General features: G+C 40.8%; 1 protein-coding gene and 1 non-coding gene across 5 annotated transcripts in view; both read right to left on the minus strand.

Annotated features, from left to right (window-relative positions):
* Positions 1-18,077, minus strand: part of MSRA (methionine sulfoxide reductase A) — a 412,022-nt gene continuing 393,945 nt past the window's right edge. Inside the window, exons 6-7 of one of the 4 annotated variants that reach the window (XM_077943003.1) lie at positions 6,561-6,760; positions 1-161 (exon numbers count right to left, since the gene is read on the minus strand). In XM_077943003.1, coding sequence (XP_077799129.1) covers positions 149-161; positions 6,561-6,760 — 213 coding nt within the window. In that variant the 3' untranslated portion in view covers positions 1-148. Of the gene's footprint in view, positions 162-3,168; positions 3,370-6,560; positions 6,761-12,376; positions 12,510-18,077 lie in introns of those variants that run through there. The other 3 variants (XM_077943007.1, XM_077943005.1, XM_077943006.1) reach the window with 3 other exon arrangements.
* Positions 959-1,065, minus strand: LOC114680440 (U6 spliceosomal RNA). Its single transcript, XR_003732667.1, has one exon. It is a non-coding gene; the product is annotated as a U6 spliceosomal RNA (small nuclear RNA).

Raw genomic sequence — 18,077 nt, forward strand, 5'->3', positions numbered from 1 at the left:
CTGACATCCTTCGCGCAGCTCCCTCATCTTCAGAAAGACAATTATAATTCTTCATTTTAAAGCAAGGTCGTGTGACTTTCCAGTGACTTCTGAGCATTTGGTAAAGAACAGCTTTGTTCAAAGTAAGTTGATGAACACAGCAATTTCTTCATAACAGCAATCTGGTTAAAAAAATAAAATAAACCCATATCCAGCTTTGGCAAGGGAGTTATTTGTTTTCATGTTTTGTATTTGGACTTGCAACACATCGAGGGGTGATTTTTTTTTCAACGTTTTGTGTGTCACTTAACATTTTTGAAAATAAAGCCTTATAAGCTGTGAAACAATATGAAATCCTGATCCTATCTCTGTAAAATCTGATGGGTGCACATTGATAGACAAGGGTGTGGAAAGTTACATCTGAAGGTGGCAATAGGAGTTGCCTCTGCATGGGTGGAATTAGAAGGATTGTTGATTTCATTTATTTATTTGAATACACGATAAAGGAAGTTCAAGCAGTAAGATGGCTGCACAGCGAAGAGGAAGTTCACCTCTTACGCTCATTCTCAGTCCACTCGCCAAAGGCAGTTATATGGATATGTATTCTTCCTGAAATATTCCTTTCATACACAATCGTGTATAAAATCGTGTATGGAAAAAAAAAAGTCTGCTCATCATGTAGTGTGTGTTTACATATAAATGCACTTATTTATGTAGTTATGGGTATTCTTCATGGTCTTTTTCCATATCTGAGTTTTCCAGCTTTTTATTATTATACATTTCTTTTTATTTTCTTTTACTTTAAGTTCTGGGATAAATGTGCAGGCTTGTTACATAGGTATACATGTACCATGGTGGTTTGCTGCACCCACCAACCTGTCATCTAGGTTTTAAGCCCAGCATGCATCAGGAATTTGTATGAATGTTCTTCCTCCCCTTGGCCCCCACTCCCTCCCCAACAGGCCCTGGTGTGTGATGTAAACATATGGGACGCTTCACGAATTTGCATGTCATCCTTGCACAGGAGCCATGCTAATCTTCTCTGCATTGTTCCAGGGTTAGGATATATGCTGCCAAAGTGAGCACTATACATTAATTTTTAATCGAATTTTTTCAAAGGTCTGAAAGGTTTGGGGAAACCTGGAAAACCATGAGAGTTACCATATTCCTCAATTTTCACATTAATCACGCCTGCTCCATTTATTTGTGCTATTTGGCAATCTTTTTCAGGATGTTTTAGGATCTGTAAGTTGTTTATAATTCAGTGTTTTGTGCCACAAGATAACATTTTGATACAATATTTGTAATTTTTGCATTGGCACAAGTCAGTTTGAATATCTACTGTATTCCTCCAGTGACCTATTATGAGGTGCGATGGATTTTTTGTTGGTGTTTTTGTTTTTTTTTGTTTTTTTTTGAGATGGAGTCCCGCTCTGTCTCCCAGGCTGGAGTACAGTGGTGCGATCTCCACTCACTGCAAGCTCCGCCTCCTGGGTTCACGCCATTCTCCTGCCTCAGCCTCCCGTGTAGCTGGGACTACAGGTGCCTGCCACCACGCCCAGCTAATTTTTGTATTTTTAGTAGAGACGGGGTTTCACCGTGTTAGCCAGGGTGGTCTCAATCTCCTGACCTCGTGATCCGCCTGTCTCGGCCTCCCAAAGTGCTGAGATTACAGGCATGAGCCACTGCGCCCGGCCTTGTTGGTGTTTTTACTTTTTGTTATTGTGAACTATATAGAAAGAGAAAAATGGGTTGGCTGAAAATGGATTTGGTGTGAAAAGGCGGGGAAAATGTGAAGAATTTTGAAAAAAACATACAAAAGTGCTTAAAGGTAAAATAGATTATAAAACCAGCCCTTGTTGTATTAAAATTAATGCACGAGCCGGGCGCGGTGGCTCACGCCTGTAATCCCAGCACTTTGGGAGGCCAAGGTGGGTAGATCACCTGCAGTCAGGAGTCCAAGATCAGCCTGGCCAACATGGTGAAACTCCTTCTCTACCAAAAATACAAAAATTAGCCAGGCATGGTGGCATTTGCATGTAGTCCCAGCTAGTTGGGAGGCTGAGGCAGGAGAATCGCTTTAACCCAGGAGGCAGAGGTTGCAGTGAGCTGAGATTGCACCACTGCACCCCAGCCTGGGCGACAGAGTGAGACTCTGTCTCAAAAATAATAATAAAACTAATGTATAAGACTAGATGGTGATGATTGAGAGACCTTGTTGACCAAATTGTTTTCTTTTCCAGCAGTCCCAGAGCATAGCTATACGGTTGGAGAAACTAATCAAAACCATTATCCCAAAGGCTGTATCCCAGCCCTTTCAGAAGCCAAGGCAGGAAGATGGCTTGAGCCCAGAAGTTCAAAATTGCAGTGAGCTATGATTGCACCACTGCACGTCAGCCTGGGCAACAGAGCAAGACCCCGACTCTTAAAAAAAAAAAATCTGCCCATCAAAAGGTGCCATAAGTGCTTTTTGCCTATGCCAGCAGGCTGCACCTCAGTAGGCTATAGGAGTAACTTGTTTCTGCCCCTTCCCCTCCCAAACAACCTTTCTTTCCTAGGGTGACAGTAGGGGGGCCTTTGGTTTGCCAGAAAAACAACCAAAGCACTTGGTACCAGCTGGGCATTACTGGCTGGAGTGTGGGCTGTGGCCAGAAGAACATGCCTGGAGTGTACACGGAGGTGTCCAATTATCTGCTTTGGATCGAGAGGAAGACTGTGCTGGCAGGGAAGCCTTACAAGTACAAGCCAGACTCTGCATACGCTTTGCTTCTCTCACCCTGGGCCATCCTGTTACTATATTTTGTGATGCTTCTATTATTCTGGTGATTAAACACCACGTTGTCTCAAAAGTCAAGCGTCCTTCTCAGTTTGTGCACTAAGTATAGGGCAATTCCAGGTTGCAATGAGTGGCTCTCAGATGATGAGTTGTGCCTGAACCAATCATAGAACTATAGCAGTACTTAAAAGATAGCTAAGACCCAAACGTCACAGCCTATGGGTCACCTGGAACTCGGAAGTAGCTTGCCTGAGTCCTCTCCAAGAGTTTGGAGGGAGTGCCTTTCCACCAGGGGGATCGTGCTGGGGACCTGGGAAGCAGGAAGCTTGTTCTTTCCTCCTTGCAAACAGGCATCCTTCCAAGGCAGCTTTTATCCTCCAAAAGGGTAGATGGCTGATGAGATAGGAAACATGTTGAACTCTTTCCCGCTTCATTGGTAGCTCATCCCGGAGACCTGCAGATTTGGTTTCCAGAAAGATCCTTGTCCTTTACCCTGCTTGCTCCCTCAGCCACCATCTGGTCCTGAGTCCCCAGTAAAAGTTGCTTTTGGCTCTCAGAGATTATGAGCAACAACTCTAAGATTCAGGATCAGAAGGCATTGAAGCAGAAATGTCCTAGTGTTGGGGTGGAAAAAAAACACACAGCTAGTGAGATGTAGCAATCAAGGTACCTTTGCTTGCAAGCATTGGGAGCTCCAACTGAAGCTTAAAAGGGTGTCGGTGGTGCAGACTCGAAAGAAGAGCAGAAACCCTGGGAGCTGCCCCATAAGCAGCAGTCTGACAGTCTGATGGACACCAAGGGCATCTTTCAGGCCATCTGGACGAAAGGGTGGACTGTCCGTTCTTTATGCAATCATCCTTGAGCAGAAATTTTTCAGTCAGGCACGACATATAAAACGGCATTCTTTACTGAGGCAACTTGGCATATTTTTGAAGAGAGAGAATGAAAAAGCTACAGGGTATTTTTTAAAAATGAGAGCATTTTATATGAGTTTGCCTTAAGTGGAATTCCATGAGCTGTGAACAACAACAACAAAAACACAGGAAAAGCATCAACCTTTGTGCACATGCATTTGAGAAGAAAGAAAAGATGATGTAAAGAGAGTTCCTTTAGCTTGGCCTTCATCAGCTTTCTCAGAACAGGATAGCTTGTCTACCATCTGACTCTAGAAAGCATTTAGGTGAGGAAGCACCTAAATGCTTTAGCAGGAAGAATTAGTATATACCTGCAGTCCATTTTGGTCTAAAGCTGCAGTGGCCACAAGAATTTTGGCAGTTGGGAAGCACAGAATGGTGGCTACACGCAGATGGGGTAGTGTCCCCAAGAAAGGTAGATTTAAAAAGGATTTCCTCTTGTCTCTGAAATAAGAGCAGTGATGATTCCCTGGGCTTGAAGTTCAGAAGGCTGAGGCTAGGAGAGGCCACAGTCTTGTGTCTTCAGCTCAGGCCAGTAGGCAGATAGAAAAGCTGAAATGACCAGACCACTCTACCAAGCTCCTGTGAGAGGTGGTGTGTGTACATGTATGTGTACATGTGTGCACGTACATGTACATGTGTATGTGTGCAGATGTACTATGTACATGTACGCGTGTGGGTACTTGTGTGTGCGTGTATGCACTTGTGTGTACTGTGTGTTTGTGTCTGTACTTGTGTGTGCATGTATGTGTGTGTACGTGTGTGTGTGCATGTGTGTGTTTAGTGGGGGTGCTTCTCTGCCTCCATCACAAAATAGTTGTCAAACTTTCAGATTTTTGCTAATTCTATAAGAAGTGATAACTCAAAGTAGGTTTTTGAAAAAATTATTCTGATCTTAAGTATACAGTGTGAAGAGTTTTAAAAAATGGTTTTATCAAACACCGCATGTTCTCACTCATAGGTGGGAACTGAACAATGAGATCACTTGGACTCGGGAAGGGGGACATCACACACCGGGGCCTATTAAGGGGAGGGGGAAGGGGGGAAGGATTGCATTGGGAGTTATAGCTGATGTAAATGACGAGTAGTTGGGTGCTGACGAGTTGATGGGTGCAGCACAGCAACATGGCACAAGTATACATATGTAACAAACCTGCACGTTATGCACATGTACCCTAGAACTTAAAGTATAATAATAATAAAAAAAAGAAAAAAGAAAAAAAAACCCACTTATTCTATGTTAGTAATTTTTTAAAATAAAACTTGGATTTTACAGTGAAAAAAAATGGTTTTAATTTTTATTAAACCCATTTGATCAATTATTTATTTCATGGTTAGTACATGCTGAATCCTAAGAAATTTTCACCTATTCCAATATTGATATTGTATTGTTTTCTTTTACAAGCTTTATTATTTTAGCTCTAACATTTAGGTCCATCATCCATCTTGAAATAATTTCTGTGTATGGTGTGATATGGGTCAGGATTCATTTGTTTCATATACACAGCCAATTGAATTGAAAAGGCCTTACTTTTCATTGGATTGCCTTGACATCTTGGTCTAAATCAGTTGGTCTAAATTAGTGTAAGTATAGGTCTGTTTCTTGAGTTATGTCTTTTTTTTTGCTGACCTGGGTATTCTAGGACTGGATATCTGGTTTGGTTTTTATTTGGTATCTGACCTGGATGTCTTTGTTTCCACTTGGAAGTGACATACAGATAGTCAGTAAAAATAGCTATTTAAGGCAAGCTTTTGGTAGCCCAAGTGGTTGCTGCTATTGGCCATTACAGTGAGAACAAGGAAGACAAGTGCTAGAGTAGGTAGTGAGGCAGACATGAGCAGAGCAGGAGAGGGCCCCATCCCTCAACGAGGAGTGCAGGTGACCGTCAGGTGATGGTCAGCAGTTGTTGAGCTGTCTCGTTAAAACAATAATTGGTCACAGCTGGCACCAGGGAACGGCAGTCTCACAGTAGATAGAAAACACCTGAAGCTGGTGATCAGCAGCTTCCCAGTAAGATCTCGGGAGCTGGGTTAGTGGCTCAAGCATGTGCACTAAGAGGCAAAATGGCAGAGTTTAACTGGTATATGACCTTCCTCCAGAAACACCCGACTGATAAGGGAAAAATGCCTCAAGTGAACATGCACACAACTTTAGTCAATACACTGTGCATGCTCACCTCCCAAGTTCTGGCAGGCCACTGGGCATATGGAGAGCCCACCCCCAGGGAAGAATCAGGGAGAAAGATATGCAGACCCCTCAAGCCTGCCAACATATCAAACCCCAAGTCAAAGGTCAAACAGCACACTTGAATCTCTCCAGTTGCCTGCTTGGCCTCTTCCAAGTGTACTTTACTTCCTTTCTTTCCTGCTCTAAAACTTTTTGACAAGTTTTCACTACTGCTCAAAAACTTGCCTTAGTTTCTGCCTCTGTCTTATGTCCCTCAGTCAAATTCTTTCTTCTGAGGAGGCAAGAATTAAGGTTGCTGCAGACCCACCTGGATTTGCTGTTGTTAACACAAGAACTGTCAGCTAATTGTTTAGAATAGAGCTTAACTGAAGAAAATAGCAAGCTCAGGTTTATTTTATTTTATTTTAATTTTGGCGTAAGTCTCTTCTCTTGTAGCTGTAGAACCAGTGTAGCAAAAACTTGGGCCCAAAATTTAATCCTATTGATTGCATGAATACAATATAAATAGAATTCACAGCCTTTCTAGGTCTCCCATGTGAAAGGTAGGGTTGGGGGAAAGATTAGATATCTGAGACTCAAAATAGGGAGATTTGGGTAGATTTTCATATATCCATTATAAAATGGAAGCATTATTATTATTTATGTGTGGTAAAGCCAACAGATCAGAAGACAACTGCCATTGAAAAAAGAGTTTGTTACTCACAGTTCCTGGGAGGAGGAGCATGCAGAACCACATGGGGAAGCACCAGAGGCAGAAGGAGCAAGGAAGAGCATGTAGGCAGTCTTTACTGTGGGCTTTGCAGGAAGGAATAGGTGAGGCAGACTCTGCAGGCTGAGGATTGGCTGGATAATTCGGCAGGCTCTGGAGGATAGGGATTGCTGCCAGTTGCCTGGTGCCTGGCTCTGGTGATAAGGGGAGAGAGACCTAAATAAAGGAGGTATTTGGTGGGTAGTTGCTTTGCATTGGTTGGGTTGCATATGAAAAGTGCACTTGCAGGTGAGTCTTTTACTCTGTCTAGGAACTGTCCAGCCCTGGGATGGGCAGACACTCTAGGATGAACAAGGTCCCAAATATCAAACATCAAAATACACAAACATCAAAAATACAAAACATTGAAAATACAAAAACATCAAAAATACAAAACACAAAAAGGCACGATCAAAACAGTATTCAAGTACCTTGAACACATAAATCCCACTGAGTCTCACTCACCAGCAAAAAAACCTTTCATCTCCTCTGGAAACTCTGGCCATTTCCATTTCCTGCTTGAGAGTCCTAGAATGGTCTCATATGAAGCAGTTACTTTATAGAAGGATGCTAAGCTTCAAAACTCAACCCACCAACTCTCATGGCCTCCAGGATTATAAATACAACTCAATTTCATAGTATCCCACAGGAAAAAGAGTACAAAAATTGGATCTGGGGAACATTAAACAACAAAAGGACGCTAAAATTTTGCTAAGACATCAGAATGCACCTGCAATATATAGTTGAAATAAAGTATAAAAGTGCTAAAACAAGGGGGAAAAAACATAGCATTGGAGTGGACCGGATTAATCCATATAATCAGTTTATGGCATATTCTGAATTCAATAAACTAACGAACAGCTGGGAGTGGCTCTAATATTTTGCTTGATTGGTTAATTAAGCCTTGCATTTAAAAGCGGTCTACATTAAATGACGCAGTCATGTCAGAAATTTCTTCTTACACTGATGAGAAAGGGATACAAACTATTAGGGAGATGAGAAGTTGGGGCAGATTCATTACGTTAATCTGTTCACTCATCCCTCTCTATGTCCCATAAGAAGGTCTAAAGATGTGTCTTTCACCAAAGCAGTAGGAGTGCATCAATGAAGGGTAAGGGGCAATGTGGTGGAAGTGGTTAACTGTCCGCAAAAATCATGCCTCCCTTCCATGTTGTAGAAGGATACTAGAAAGTGTCTCTGCCTGGCTGTGCATGGTGGCTCCCGCCTGTAATCCCAGCATTTTGGGAGGCTGAGATGGGTGGATCACAAGGTCAAGAGATTGAGACCATCCTGACCAACATGGTGAAATCCGTCTCTACTAAAAATACAAAAATTAGCTGGGCGTGGTGGCACACACCTGTAATTCAAGCTACTTGGGAGGCTGAGGCAGGAGAATTGCTTGAACCTGGGAGGTGGAGGTTGCAGTGAGCCAAGATTATGTCGCTGTGCTCCAGCCTGGTGACAGAGTGAGAGTACCTCACAAAGGAAGGAAGGAAGGAAGGAAAGAAGGAAGTAAGGAAAGAAGGAAGGAAGGAAGGAAGGAAGGAAGGAAGGAAGGAAGGGAGGGAGGGAGGGAGGGAGGGAAGAAAGTGTGTCTGCCCATCCAGACATTGCATTTCATAATGTCCCCTTTGCATCTAGGCAAGACCATGTGACCAATTTTCAACACTGGAATTTAAGCATAAGTTAAAAGGTCTGCTGACTTCACTGTTATTCCTCTGATGGTAGTACGCATTGTTTTGCTGTTTCTGAGACTTTTTTCCCTTCTATTTAGTTTTCAGCAGTTTGAACACGGTATTCCTAGGTGTGGTTCTCTTGTATTTACCTTGCTGGTGACACACAAAATTCTTTCAGTTGATGAGTTGATGTCTTTCATCAGTTCTTGGAAGTTGTTACCCAGCGTATCTCCAAATACTGACTCTGCCTCAATTTCTGCTTTCTTCTTATTCTAAAATTCCTAGGCTTGCTTTAGCAGTTCTTTATGCCCTTAAACATAAGGTTTTTGCATTTTATTTGAGTTTTCTGGTTATTTTGGGCAAGTGCTTTAATTTCCTGCAAAACTTTTCCATCCTGCCTGGAAGAGTAAGTTCTTATATAAAATTCTTTTACTCTGTAGTTTAAATCTTTGTTTCAAGAAAATTGTCTTTATTCCTTCTGTTATGGATTTGAAAGGCTTTTCAGTTCCAATTTTTTCCCTTTTCATTACTTCAGGTATACTGGTTACTCACATGCTGGGTGTAAGTTGTCCATCCCCTGTGTCTTTCATCTTATTCCTGCAATTCCGCATTGGATCATGCATGAATGTCTGCTGCATTCTTCTTTTTTGTTGGTTGGTTTGTTTGAGGTGCAGTCTTGCTCTGTCTCCCAGGCTGGAGTACAATGGCATGATCTCGGCTCACTACAGCCTCCATGTCCCGGGTTCAGAATCGTTTGAACCTCCACTTCCAGGGTTCAAGCAATTCTTGAACCACCATGCTCGGCTAATTTTTGTAGTTTTAGTAGAGACGGGGTTTCACCATGTTTGCCAGGCTGGTCTTGAACCCCCAACCTCAGGTGATCTGCCCACCTCAGCCTCCCAAAGTGCTGGGATTACAGACATGAATCACTATGCCTGGCCCATGTCTTCTGCACTCTGCATGAATAGCTTACATCAGCCCACATTGTCACTTACAAGGTATTGGGTTCTTATTTTGCTGTTTCTTGTTTGGTTTTAACTTCATCATTTCTATTTTCTTACTTTTTATGTTTCTATCCATTTCCTTTTCATTTCTTTTTTTCTTTTATAAACTTATGTATTATAGGGGCAGCTTTAATTTCTTTGAGTAAAGATGATAAAATAAAGCAGCTAAAATTTTCTATTTCCTGGAGTACATCCAACAAAATTTTGTTTTATTTAATTTTACATATATATGTGTATTTTATCTATATCTGTATCTACCTACTCATATGTAGAGAGATTTAGAAATATTGATATATATATATAACCTAATGCTAAAGTGTATTCATGTTTTTTGTTGTTTTCAGACATTTTTGTTTTTGCGGTTGATTTATGAACTCAGGTTAGTTCTAACCATTCTAACCAGCTCAGGCTTTAACTCCAAAATACAAAAGATAGAATATCTTTTCCTATTTTTATGAGTTTTTATTTTTGAGGCAGGGTCTCATTCTGTTGCCCAGGATTCAAGTGAAGTCATGTGATCATAGCTCACTGCAGCCTCGACCTCCTGGGCTCAAGTCATTCTCCTACCTCAGCCTCCCGAGTAGCTGGGAGCACAGGCATGCACCACCACGCCTGACTACTTTGTTGTATTTATTGTAGAGATGGGGTCTTGCCATGTTGCCCAGGCTGGTCTTGAACTCCTGAGCTCAAGTGATCTGCCCGTCTCAGCCTTGCAAAGTGCTGGGATTACAGGTGTAAGCACCGCGCCTGGCCTTTTCCTATTTTTCTTGAGAATTAGCATGAGACCATCCCTCTTTATCTATATGGCTGGGTATTCACGATTTATGTTCTCGATTTCTCTATTAAGTCATTCTTCTGTTTGAGGAGAGGAAAGAGGAACTGGAGCTGGGGCCGGAGCCCGGAACAGTCACCATGTGGGAATGCTGTTGCTTTCTTTCTGAAGAGGGCCTGAGTCTGGGATTGAATCCCATCAGTTTGGGAACCCTCCTATTCTGGAAAAGCATCCATGATTTTCAGCAGCCCCTGCTCTTTGTGATTATCTCCCCAGAGCTCAAAGTCTTCTTTTTATTCCTGAGCCAACACATAATTTTCCATAAACAGTGGAAACATCATCCACAAAATCTCTGTGCCCTACGTTATACCCCTGCCAGTCAAGCAGCTATGTCAGGGGTAAAAGAAAGGCACCATATTGCGATACTGTCCCCCATAGCCTGCTCCCTGGAAGGATGAGGCTGTGAAGGTAGCGCTCTCTGTCCTTCCCATCATTTCCCAGGTTACCAGCCCTTGGCTGCCTGAGCTGTGAGTGCAGGTGGAGCTTCATAGAAATTCCTCACTTTGTTTTGCTGAACATCCCTGAGAATGCCCCAGAACCGGGGAGCCACGTGTGGATTTCCAGCACTAACTAAACATGAAAATGAAGAAAGTCTGAATGAGAAGGCACAGGTGCGAGAATAGGAAAAGATATTTGCAACACCTGCAACTGAAAACTGCATTGATCTGAGAACGTATTTAACACGTCCACACATCAATAAGGAAAAGGAGAGACAATCAACCAAGAAATGAGCACAAGACACAAGGGCCGAACAAACACCTTGAACAAAGAGGATCTTCAGTGGCCAATGAAAATGCAAAAATGTGCCAGACTTGTTAATTATCTAGAAAATGCAAATTAAGACCACACTGAGATGACTCTATAACATTCCAGAAAAGATAACATTACAAATATTGATACATTGAACATTGGCAGCATGTGAGCCAACAGGAACTTTCAAAGTCTGCTATTAAGAGGGCAAATAATTGGAAACCACGTTGTCTGTACCTACTACAGATGGGAATATATTCGCCTGTGACAGGAGCTCTACTTGTTGTTATCCACCTGTATGAGTTTCCCATAGCTGCTATAACAAATCACCACAAACTTAGTGACATAAAACAACATGAATTTATTACTCTACGGTTGCGGTCAGAAGTCCAAAACACCTCTCACTGGGCTCAAATCAAAGTGCTGGCAGGAGGCAGTAAGGGACATTCCATTTTCTTATCTTTTCCAGATTTCAGAGATGTTCCGCATTCCTTGGTCCATGGTCCCTTCCTCCATCTTCGAAGTCAGTATCAGGCCAAGTTCTTCTCATGCTGATCTCTCCCTGGTCCTCTTTTCTGCCTCCATTTTCCACTTATAAGGAATTTTTGTAATTACATTGGTCCCATTTTGATAATCTAGATACCCTCTCCATCTCAGAATCAACTGATGAGAAACCTTAATTTCATCTGCAAGCTTAATTCCCCTTTGCCATGTAAGCTAACATATTAATAGGTTCTGGGAATTGGACTGTGACCATCTTTGGGTCAGGCAAAACTCTGCCTACCACAATACCCAAGAGAAACTCTTACACATGTAAACATATACATGTTTACAACATACACAAGGCAACATGTGCAAGAAGGTCTATAGCAGGGCTATTCAGAGCAAGACCTAAACAAAACAAATACCTAATAATTGAGTGCTAGAGGACTAAAGTGATGTCTATTCATATAATAACAAAAGAATCAGCCATATGCAACGATATAGATGAATTTTAGCAATGGAAGGTTAATTAAAAGATTACATACAGAATGATACCAATCTTATAATATTAAAACATTTAAAATAGACTCCTATTTGTTCTAGAAATAGATATATTCCTAGAAATAAATGTATATTACATATAATTACTACATATAGATATCTATAGATACAGGTATCTATATGCCTGTAGATATCTATAGTAATTAAATCACATAAAAGGATATCAAGGGCAAGCAAGCCATGAATATGAGACTCAGGATGGTGTTTATTATGGGATAAAGATTGAGGATGGTTGTTGGTGGTGATAATATATTTAGATATTACATTTCAGCTATTGTTTAGGTAATTGGTTCATGGTTGCCTATTGAATTATTAAACATAAGGCCAGCTGGTGCAGTGGCTCATGCCTGTAATCCCAGCACTTTGGAAGGCCCAGGCAGGCTAATCCCTTGAGCCCAGGAGTTTGAGACTAGCCTGGGCAACATGGCGAAAACCCATCTTTACAAAAAATCACAAAAAATTAGCTAGGCGTGGTGGTGCATGCCTGTAATCTCAGCTACTTGGAAGGCTGAGGTGGGAGGATCACTTTAGCCGGGAAGCAGAGGTTGCAGCAAGCCGAGGTCGAGCCACAGTACTCCAGCCTGAGAGAAGAGTGAGACTGTCTCAAAAAAAAAAAAAGAAAAAAAAAAAAAAGAAAAAGAAAATTGAATAAAATAAAAATACCTAATTTCTTTTTAAAACCATGTATGAACCAGTGACAACTCTGTATGAACAAAAGACGAGGATTAATATCATTCAGTGCAGCTGCATGCCAATACAAGACAGTCTCCGTTTTTGAGAATTTGATAGTTTAATGAGGGAGATAGTCGTATAAACAAGTATTTTCTTTTCACTGTGATTAGTGCTTTACAGGTGTGTGGTTTCAGGTGCTTGGACAGTTGCCTGATGTGGTCCAGGAGGGATTTACAGAAGACATGAAGGCTACACAGTTTCCCGAGTGGACAAGGGATGTGTCTAAGGCAGAGAACCAGAACTGCAAAGGCATGGAGGCAAAGAAGGGTCCTGTATTTCCGAATTTGAAAAATAACCATGACTTGTATTCTTTTGCTAGGGGTGCCATAACAAAATACCACGGTGGGCAGGATTCAATGACAGAAATTCACATTCTCACAGTGCTGGAGACTGAAAGTCTGAGGTCAACGTGTCAGCAGGGCTGGTTTCTACCTAGGCTTCTCCCCTTGGCTTGCAGATGGCCACCTTCTCTGAATCCTCACGTGGTTTTGTGCTGTGTACTTGCATTCCTGGTGTTTCTCTATTTGTCCAACAGGTATCTGTTGTATCTAAGTGTTGTTATAATGTTGGGACAAGCCTGCATGCCTAAAAGCAGAAACTTACATGTGGCTTGGTGAGGGCAATGTTCAGGGTCTCAGCTCTATATAGAGTCCTTATTCCTCAGAAAATGTGTTTCTCCTCTGGTTTTGTGTCAATCCCTTGTCTGGAACTCCCTGGGGTGCCACCTGCCTCTCTGCTTATTCTTGTTGAAGCACGAAGCTAACGCTGCCTCTTCTGCTGCAGGAAAGGACTTTGCCCCCTCCCCTTCCATTCCAAAAGATGCTTGTACATCTGCCTCCAGCCAAGTTTAAAATATGAGCATCAGAATGTTCTTCTGATGGATTCTTCTTGACCCCTTCCAAGCTAACCCAGAAAGCATGACATATTTGGGGATAACACACCCTTTCTAACTAAACGCTGGCCTTGGCTTCTGACTTTTCCAAAGGGAGCAAAGCCATCTGCTCAGCAAGCTTTCAAAATGCAGGCTGAGATCTCCTTGACTGATATTTTTAAAATCTGAGTTGCTATGGTGGGATGATCACAAAGAGAATTGAAGGACAGGCGTTATTGCACAGGATCAAGGTCATGAGCCTGACCAATGACAGAGAAGAAAGGAGGCAGAGCCCTGACCCCTGCTTTCCTCATGCTCTGTATACTTGACTGAGCCATGGACATAGCTGAGGCCAATGCTGGTGCCAAGGCAGGAACTACTGGCCCTTATGTGAATCACTGCCCACGTCCCCAACACACATGATGAGAAAGACATTTGGTCTTGAGACAACAGACAGTGTAATCACTGGTGTCACTGAAGCAAGACAGAACGCTAGAGTAAAAGAAGCAGACGGTGCTGGGGCCTGGCTGCAATTCATTCCGCAGGGATTAGTGCCTCATATGACACACTGTCATCCTGGAGCAGAGATGGGTTTGCTATCTACCCATCCTGGCTGTTTCGTTTTAGTTCATTGTTGACATTTCAAAGACATTCTGGAATTTGGATCTGTATTTCCACTCTGACGCAGTGGTGGTTTAATAAGATCCTTCTGAATTCACAGATTGCTTTAAGAGTATTTTATTTTATTATTGTATTGTTGATTTCTAGCTTTATCCTATTGTGGTTGGAGAATGCTGTGGGTATTATTTCTAATTTTTTTTAATTTAGTGAGGTTTTTATTGTGGCCCCAAATATATTCATTTCATAATTGATATGATTTGGCTGTGTCTCCACCCAAATCTCATCTTAAACTGTAGTTCCCATAATCTTCCCCATGCATCATGGAAGGGACCTGGTGGGAGGTAGCCAAATCATGAGGGAGGTTCCCCCCACGGTGTTCTCATAATAGTGAATGAGTTCTCATGAGATCTGATGGTTTTTAAGGGACTTTTCCCCACTTCACTCTGCACTTCTCTCTCCTGCCGCCGTGTGAAGGACCTGTTTGCTTCCCCTTCTGCCATGACTGTAAGTTTCCTGAGGCCTCCCCAGCAATGTGGAACTGTGAGTCAATTAAGCCTCTTTCTTTATAAATTACCCAGTCTTGAGCAGCTCTTTATAGCCATGTGAGAATGGACTAATACAATAATGTTCAATGTGCACTTGGAAAGAAGGCAAATTTTTCATTATTGGATTTTACAACCTCAATATGTATTTATTTGTTCTAGCTTACTGATAATGCTGGTTTTTCCACATCCTTACTCAATTTTTGGGTCCACTTGATTTCTATAGGTATGGAAGAGATGTTTTAAAATATGCAAGAATATTAATAACTTATATCTTCATTGCATATTGTAGCAGTAAACATGAACTCTCATTTGTTCTTTCAATGACTTCTCATCTTAATTTAATAATGTTAAGATGTTGAATATCAATATATCATAACACTTATCTCTCATGCATTTGCCTTGCATGTCTTTTTTCTCAATCTGAAAGTTTGTTCTATTTTTTATATACTAGTCTTAGGGTTGTCCAGAGAAACAGAACCAGTAGGAGGATAGATGTAGATATAGATATAGACAGATAGATTTATTACAGGAATTGGCTCATTTGATCATAGGTGCCAAGAAATCTCACAATCTGCCATATGCAAGGTGGAGAACCAGGAAAGCCAGTGGTGTAATTCAATCCAAGTCCAAAGGCCTAAGAAACTGGAGGGCAGAGAATGGAAGGAAGGCAATAATAGTATAAGTCCTAATCTGAAGGCCTGAGAACCAGGAGTACTGATGTCTGAGGATGGATGTCCTAGTTCAAACAGGAAGCAAATGTGTCCTTCCTCAACCTTTTTGTTCTATCTGTGTCCCCAACAGACTGGATGATGCTCACCCACATTGGTGAGGTCTGGTCTTCTTTATCCAGTCTACAGATTCAAATGCTCATCTCCTCTGGAAACACCTTCTCAGATGTGCGTCCAAATAATGTTTTAACAGCTATCTGGGCATCCCTTAGCCCAATCAAGTTGAGGCATAAAATTAAGCATCACAGTACTGTTCCTATTTCCTCTGAATTTTTTATCATTGTCCTTTAGCTATATTGTCAAAACATAACACTATTATATACTATATTGCCTTCTTCACTCTATCTTATGGTCTTAATTCTACTGCAAGTATATTATATGCCAACTATCTATCCTTATATAATACCTCTCAAATCGTTTTGGCAGGCTTAAGTTTGTTCTGCAGTGGATTCCTTAGAAAAGGTTTATGGCAACAAAATTTTCTGAGCTCTGGTATGTTCATGAAGTTGAATGTGGCCTTTAGAATTTGAGGTCAGTTTGGCTGGATATAAAATACTTGGCATAACTTTTCTTTCTATAAATATTAAGTATAGTATTCCGTTTTCTTCTAGCCTAAAGCACTTCTATCAAAAAGTCTAAGGTCAAACGCATTTTCTTTTTCTTAGGAATGATATGACCTTTTAGCCTGGATGTTCAAAGGATTTTTTTCTTTTTCTTTAAGCCAAGTAGTTATATTGAAACAGTGGCTCTCAAAGTGTGAACCATGAACAACACATGGGGGTTCCTGAACCTTTCAGTGGACTCATTAGATTAAAAACTGTCTTCATAATGATACATTTGCCCTTTTAAATTTTGTGGATATTTGCAATGACAGCCCAAAAGAAATAGTCTGATCATGAATCAAGGCTCTAGTAACAAATTATACTATTAGTTATTGAATTCCTCACTACGAACCACTCACGGTACTAAAAGATGCATTTTACTTACAAATATCCTTGATGAAATACTAAAAATGATTAATTGTATTAAATATCAATGCTTCAGTATACAATTTTTGAACACTCTATGTGAAGAAATGAAAATTACACATCAAGCATTTCTGCTCCACGCCTGAAGTGTGATGATTAGCTCAAGGAAAAGTGTGTGTGAAATTGTTTGAGGTGCAAGTTGAACTTGGCATGTTTTTCAAAAAACACCATTTTTTCTTCAAAGAACAATTTATAGACAAACTGTAATTATTTGAATGTGGATATTTGGCAAGCATTTATTGAAAATTAATAAAAGTAATCCCGTCATTTCAAAAATATTTACTGCCAATGATAACACTGAACTTTCAGGCACATTTTAAATTTCAGAAAGCTTGGTATTCATAGCCAGAACCATAAGCTTGACAGCTTCCCAAACTTAAAGGTTTGTGTTTAAAAAAATTTCAATAGCTTTTGGGGTACAAGTGGTTTTTTTGTTAAATGGATCATGTATTCTGAGATTTTGGTGCATCTTCCACACTGTACACTGTACCTAATGTGCAGTTTTGTATCCCTGGTCCCCCTCCCACTGCCCCCCTGAGTCTCTAAAGTCCATGATATTAATATCACTCTGTATGCCTTTGCATACTCATAGCCTAGTTCCCACTTATAAGTGAGAACATATGGTTTTTGGCTTTCCACTCCTGCGTTACTTCACTTAGAATAATGGCCTCCAGCTCCATCCAAGTTGCTGCAAAATATATTGTTTCGTTCCTTTTAATGGCTGATTAGTATTCCATGGTGTATACGTACCACATTTTCTTTATCCATGCATTAGTTGATGGGCACTTAGGGTTGGTTCCACATCTTTGCAATTGTGAATTGTGCTGCTATAAACATGAGTGTACAAGTGTCTTTCATATAATGACTTCTTTTCCTCTGGGTAGATACCCAGTAGTGGGATTGCTGGATCGAATGGTAGATCTACTTTTAGCTTTTTAAGGAATCTCCATACTGTTTTCCATAGTGGTTGTACTAATTTACATTTCCACCAGCAGTGTAGAACATTCCCTTTCCCCACATCCACACCAACACCCATAAAACAATGGATGTTTTTAATAATGGTCACTTTTTGCAGGAGTAAGGTGGTATCTCATTGCAGTTTTAATTTGCATTTCCCTGATGATTAGTGATGTTGAGCATTTTTTCATATGTTTGTTGGCCATTTGTATATCTTCTTTTAAGAAATGTCTATTCATGTCCTCTGCTCGCTTTTTAATTGGATTATTTGTTTTCCCTTGGTGATTTGAGTTCCTTGTAAATTCTGGATACTAGTCCTTTGTCAGATGTGTAGTTTGCAAATATTTTCTCCCATTCTGTGGGTTGTCTGTTTACTCTGCTGATTAGTTCTTTTGCTGCATGGAAGCTTTTTAGTTTAATTAGGTCAATTTATTTATTTTTATTTCATGGCATTTGCTTTTGGGGTCTTAATCATGAATTCTTTGCTTAGGCTGATTCTAGAAGAGATTTTCCAATGTTGTCTTCTAAAATGTTTATAGTTTCAGGTCTTATATTTAAGTCTTTGATCTATCTTGAGTTGATTTTTGACTTAAAGGTTTTTGTAATAAGATTGGTGACAATACTGATGAAACTGATTTGTTAATATTGTATCATGAACTGAGTGAACATTTGGTAAATCTGCAC

Source organism: Macaca mulatta, chromosome 8 (genome assembly GCF_049350105.2).
Source record: "Macaca mulatta isolate MMU2019108-1 chromosome 8, T2T-MMU8v2.0, whole genome shotgun sequence".
NCBI lineage: Eukaryota > Metazoa > Chordata > Mammalia > Primates > Cercopithecidae > Macaca > Macaca mulatta.